This window comes from Octopus bimaculoides, chromosome 3 (assembly GCF_001194135.2).
Source record: "Octopus bimaculoides isolate UCB-OBI-ISO-001 chromosome 3, ASM119413v2, whole genome shotgun sequence".
NCBI lineage: Eukaryota > Metazoa > Mollusca > Cephalopoda > Octopoda > Octopodidae > Octopus > Octopus bimaculoides.
In genome coordinates, this window is record NC_068983.1 from 1,429,759 (window position 1) to 1,436,005 (window position 6,247).

At 35.8% G+C, this 6,247-nt stretch overlaps 1 protein-coding gene across 3 annotated transcripts in view; it reads right to left on the minus strand.

The window, feature by feature from the left end:
* LOC106876115 (nematocyst expressed protein 6) overlaps positions 1 to 6,247 on the minus strand; it is a 94,127-nt gene that overhangs the window by 32,266 nt on the left and 55,614 nt on the right. For all 3 annotated transcript variants that reach the window (XM_014924526.2, XM_014924527.1, XM_014924525.2), the window contains exon 8: positions 4,072 to 4,198. In XM_014924526.2, the coding sequence (XP_014780012.1) occupies positions 4,072 to 4,198 (127 nt within the window). The remainder of the gene's footprint in view (positions 1 to 4,071; positions 4,199 to 6,247) is intronic.

The following is a 6,247-nucleotide window of genomic DNA, read 5'->3' on the forward strand; positions in this document are numbered from 1 at the left end:
TTCTAATTGATGTTTCAATACCAGCAGATGACAACGTTTCTCTAAAAGAAATGGAAAAACTTTCAAAATACAAAGACCTGGAAATAGAGATAACTCGAATGTGGAATCTAAAAACAGAAACAATTCCTATCATAGTAGGTGCCTTAGGTATAATAAAAAAATATTCAGACAAATACATAACAAAAACACCAGGACTTACAAATATATATAACATACAGAAAATTGCACTACTGGGTACTGCACACATTCTACGCAAAACACTTTCAATACAGTAAACATAAGAGCACCACAGCAAACCACAGCACATACCCAAGGCGCACAGAGCTGCGCTCGGTAGTGAAGTGAAAGCACGTTATAAAAATAAAACTACTGAATAATAATAATAATAGAAAATTGGAAACTATTTGACAAAAGAAATCGTACAACACCCAAAACCTGATCTCAGCGAGTTAAACGAAACTACTCATGCACCTACTAAGGCAATTGAATCCAGTTGTATACCTCTGAAAATACAAAGAAATACACACCAGAGAGGAATTCAAATCTGGAAAAGTAAAATTGAAAAAGAAATTGAAATAATGAGAGATTAAATATAAATATTAAATGAAACGATGTAAAAACCAGAAAAGGAAGAAAGATGAAAAGAATATATAGAACCTCATCAAGGGAAGAACTGCTTTCAGCAATAGAAACACTGCAACAAAAAGTCCAAGCAAAAGCTCAAAGAACACGAAGATTTGAGAAGAGAAACAAGTTTTACAAGCAAAATAAGTTGTTTATATCCAGTGCAAAAGCATTCTACAGAGAAACAGGGAATGAGAAAATAACCGTTGAAGATCCCGTTCCCGTTGAAGATGTTGAGAACGTTTGGAAAAATAACTGGAGTGATGAAAAGACATACAATGACATTGCAGACTGGATTAGACGCACAGAAGGATCCTACCAAACTTTATCAGAACAAACATCGGAAGGCATTACAATAGCAAACTTAATGATAGCACTCACGAAGAGCCTTAAGTAGAAATCCTCTGGCAATGATAAGTTACCGAATTCCTGGCTCGCATAGCTTCCGTGCGCACACGAAAATTAGTTCAGTTATTCTATGAGATCTTACGAAAACATATGATTGATTAACAAGAAGTATTACTTACCTACACCCGAAGAACCACCGGCCCATAACCTGTCTATCTTCCACATATAAAATGTTAACATCCATCCACGTGGTGAAAACACACAAATTTATGGAACAGAATGATATTTCCCCCACTGAACAAAAAGGGTGCCGAGGAGGCTCATATGGATTCAAAGACCAACTCTTAATCAATGGCATGATCCTTGAGAACTGTAATAACAAACACCGAAATCTCAGTTCTGAATGGATTAAGCATAAAAAGGCCTCCGACAGTATACAGCATTCATGGATCTTGAAGTCGCTGGATATCTTCAAAAATTCTCCTGTAATTTCAAACTTCTTGAAACATGGCAGCGTGGAATACGAATCTCCAATAATACAATTCTAATGGAATACTGACCACAAACAATATTAATATCAACTGCGGCATTTTCCAAGGTGACTCACTTTAATTTTCTACATTGCCCAGATACCCCTTACAAGTTTACAAATCAACATCACAGAACAAGGTATGGATACAAAAATTGGCGACTAGAAAATAAGTCATGTATTTTATATTGATGACTTAAAACTCTATGGCAAAGACGATAATGAGCTTGAAGGATTTGTGGAAGCATTCAGTGATGACATTGGGAAAGAATTTGGTCTTGATAAATGTGCCAAGGCCATGTTCCACAAAGGGAAACTGAAGACCTCACATTCAGTGATGTTGGATGTTGACACAGTCATAAAAGAACTCGAGCAGGAACAAACTTACAAATATCTCGGAATAAATGATGGCTCTGGCATTCAGCATGCAAGTGTGAAAGAGAGAATCAGGAAGGAGTGTTACAGGAGAGTTCGAGCAGTCCTAAAATCCGAGTTAAATGCACGTAACAAGGCGTTAGCTATAAATTCCTTGGCAGTTCTTGTTATTTATAGTTTCAATGTGTTGAGCTGGAATATGAGCGAAGAAGGAAGATTGACAAGAAAATCCGTAAGCTGCTCACTTGCAATAAGATGCACCACCCAAAGGCAGACGCAGATCCTTTTTACCTACCCTGAGCTCAAGGAAGGTTAAGGCTTGATCCAATTTGAAATCTCTTACAAAACCACCACAACCGGACTGTTAAAATATATTGAAACATCTAATGACTGGATGCTAAAGCTCGTTGCATAATGTGTCAGCATTATAAAATCAAAGCTACTGACAAAAGGTACAAGCACCACTCTGAGGCTGTAACTGAGGGAGAAAATGTAACTATTCTTTGAGACTTCCCAGTATATAGAGATCGAACCATCAAGACATATAAAGCATGTATCGTTGTGAAAGACAAAAACATTAAAGTCTGTTTATTGCTTGACATGAGCATACCCTGTGACTATAATATCTCGGCAAAAGAATTTGGTAAGCTCAGAAAATATAAAGATCTGCTAATCGAAATCGAAAAGATGTGGCATCTCAAAATGTTTACAATACCAGTTATTGTAGGAGCACTTGGAATGGTAAAAAAAGAACTGAAAATTATTTAAGAATGATCCCTGGTTTAACAGGAAGTGTAAAAGGTTGTCTTAATTGGTTTGTCACGTGTATTGAGAAGAGCAGTGTCGCTATCTTCTTTCCTTTATGCCCTTTATTTTATTTGTTTACTTTTTTTAACTTTTTTATTGTTTCCTTTTTCTCATTGGCCTTCTTCCCCTTAATAATAATAATAATAATAATAATAATAATAATAATAATAATAATAATAATAATAATAATAATAGCAAACGACAGCACATACCCAAGGCACACAGAGGTGCGCTCGGTAGTGATGTGAATGCACGTTATAAAAATAAAACTACTGAATAATAATAATAATAATAATGATGATAATAATGCTTTCAAATTTTGCCTTAATGGCAAAAATTTTGAGGGAGGCGATGAATCGGTTACATCCACCCCAGTGTTCAACTGATTCCTATTTCATCGCACCCGAAGGGATGAAAAGCAATGTCGACTTTGGTGAAATTTGAACTCAGAACTTAGCGACGGGTGAAATACCGCTGAGCATTTCGCCAAGCGTGCTAACGATTGTTCCAGTTCACAGCCTTAGTAGTAGTAGTAGTAGCAGCAGCAGCAACAGTGGTAGTAGTAATAGTAGCATAGTAGCAGCAGTAGAAGAAGCAGCAGCACTAGTAGTAGTAGTAGTAGTAGTAGTAGTAGTAGTAGTAGTAGTAACAACAACAACAACAACAATAATAATAATAATAATAATAATAATAATAATAATAATAACTATTATTATTATTATTATTACTATTATTATTATTAATATTGTTATACATCTTTAAACTAACCTTATTCAGGGACCTCTTGAGTGGGATGAGTTACTCGAGCTAAAGAAAATTCTAACAGGACCCCATCTGCAAGGTCTTGCTCTGTTCATCTTGTTATGAGATTACCATGCCACGCACATATGGATGCGCTTGGTGTACCCTTATTAAACGGGTAGTCATGGTGTGTATACTGGGCTTCGTGTATTTTACCTCAGTGTCTCTTTGATAAGATGCACTGTTCTCTCACTCAATGATGATGATGATGATAATAATAATAACAATAACAATAACAATAATAATAATAATAATAATAATAATAATAATAATCCCTAAAAAATCAGCATTGCCTGGAACTTTAAGGGTAATCCGCAGGGTTCTTGAATCATAATTAGTAAATGAATGCTGCTTGAGTCTGCTGGTTGTGGACAGCTGACACTTTGAATCATACCCAGTAATACAGAGCTGAGACTTTTCATGAAATAGTAGTATATTCTATTTAGTAGTAGTAGTAGTAGTAGTAGTAGTAGTAGTAGTAGTAGTAGTAGTAGTAGTAGTAGTAGTAGTAGTAGTAGGAAAAGAAGAGTAACGTTCTAAATAGTTATTTGTCGAGATATAAATTATTGAAAGGTTTAACTACTCACCACCACATTTATACATCAGGTTAACGATTTTGTAATTATAGAAGCTTGGGTTATTAATTGTCCCGATAACGGCCATCATTCTTTTATCTTTAGTGACAATAGGTTCTTCGCGCCCCCTCGCGAAAGTCTAAAATATATAACAGAAATCCAACATCAATAAATCCAGATATATAAATTTATTAAACAAGATTAAATTTGCCTGAAACTTGATATGCATTCATTAATCTGCTGTGTTCCATTTAGTTTTTGAAGCTTATTTCTCGTACTTACTATCCACAAAGTAATTTATGCGCTTTTGTTTAACTTCACATTAATGTCTATACAAATAGGGTAAGACTAGTTCTTGGACCCGGCGTTGCTCGTGTTATCCGTGTTGACCTTGTATTGAATAAGAATTTCCTTAGTGACTATTCTATCGATTTTGTTGAAATTTTACACGTGAAAAGATGCAAAAGTTGCAGGAAAAATAACATCGTTTTGGAAATTTCCATTCAAACGCCCGATTGAGCTCACAAAACCCATCGCTACCAACTGAGCATTATCGAGTTTTCGAAAAATTCCGGCCTTATTTGAACTTCAGGGCATGTGATCCACCAATGTGCCTCAAATCATTAAAATCGGTTGGACGGTGTGGGAAGAGTTAGAGTAAACCCAAACACACACACACACAGACACCATTACACATTTATGCATTTTGATTTCCAGAGAATTGTGGATATAAGGAGAATTCTCTAAGTGAAGAGATTGAACCTAAATGTTGTTCTGTGTGGCATACAACAGAAATGACAATAAAAAGATGTTAAGCAGCTTGATTACCTAAAGGAAAATTAGGGAAATATAGAGAGAAATGAGCAAACTATAATGAGTCACAGCGCCAATCGTATATCGTAACATTTGAGTGAAGGGTAAAGCGGTAGCCTGGTAGAATGGTTAGCAGGCCCGACAAAATGTTTAGCAGTATCTCACCCGTCTGCTAAGGTCGACTTTCTATTTATCCTTTCGAGGTCAATAAAATAATAATACCGTACTGGTGTCGGTGGCGTCGAATTATGCTCTCACCCAAATTGCTGCCCTTGAGTCAAAATTTACACCAATATATGAATGAAGGCTTACTAATCGTTCATTTTCCTCTCTAAGAATTTCAGTGTTTGCTGTCCTATAGCGTCTCAATTATTGCACAAGCTGCACTTTCCAACTTTGGAAGCAGCACTTCAGCTTTGAAAGCAAGTGTCATTATTTTTTGTACAGAAGTAGCTATTATGGGAAATCACAAACTTGAGTGAGGCCAGCAAAATAAATTTTAAGTGATTAAAATTGATGAAATAGCAATAAGCGAAATACAAATACTGAATATGATTTGTGTTTGTAGTGGGACGGACGTAGAAACTCTATCAAGAATTGAATGAGTAACCTAAACACACTGTACATTACAAAACTTGCCAGTCAATAATGTTCTTTATACCCATATTAATTTCAAATTTTGGCACAAGTCCTTTGATCCTCCGCAGTGTTTAACTGTTACTTATATTATCGACCTCAAAAGGATGAAAAGCGAAGTCCTTCTCGGTGGCATTTGAACTCGGAATGTAAAGACCCACGAAATGCCATTCAGCAATTTACCCGACATGCTAACTTTTCCGTTAGCTCGGCGCCTTTCTTTATAGCAATATTAGTTATTCAAATGTGACGACGAGCTAGTAGAATCGGTACCGCCCCGGAAAAATGCTTAGCGGCATTTTTTCCGACTTTTCGTTCTAGGTGAAGATCCTCCCGAGGACAACTTTGCGTTTCTTTTATTCGGGGTCGTGAAAATAAGCACCAGTTGAGCACTGTGGTTGATGTAATCGAATTTCGCTGCTCCGCCCCCGCGCAAATACTGACCTTTGAAAATTAAAGAAATCTATGAAACCAGTTAAGTCCTTAAAAATCTAAAAATAAAAGATCTAAACAGATTCCAGTACATTTTCAGCTTCTTTTCTACTTTTCTATATTTCTACCCGAATGAAATAACGTTACATACATACATACATACATACATACACACATACAAACATACACGCACACATATACGAACATGGATATAATAAACAACATTCCACAAAGACATAGTGCAACACATGGAAGATACACCTATGGAGGAAGTAAATATATATATATATACATATATATATATATA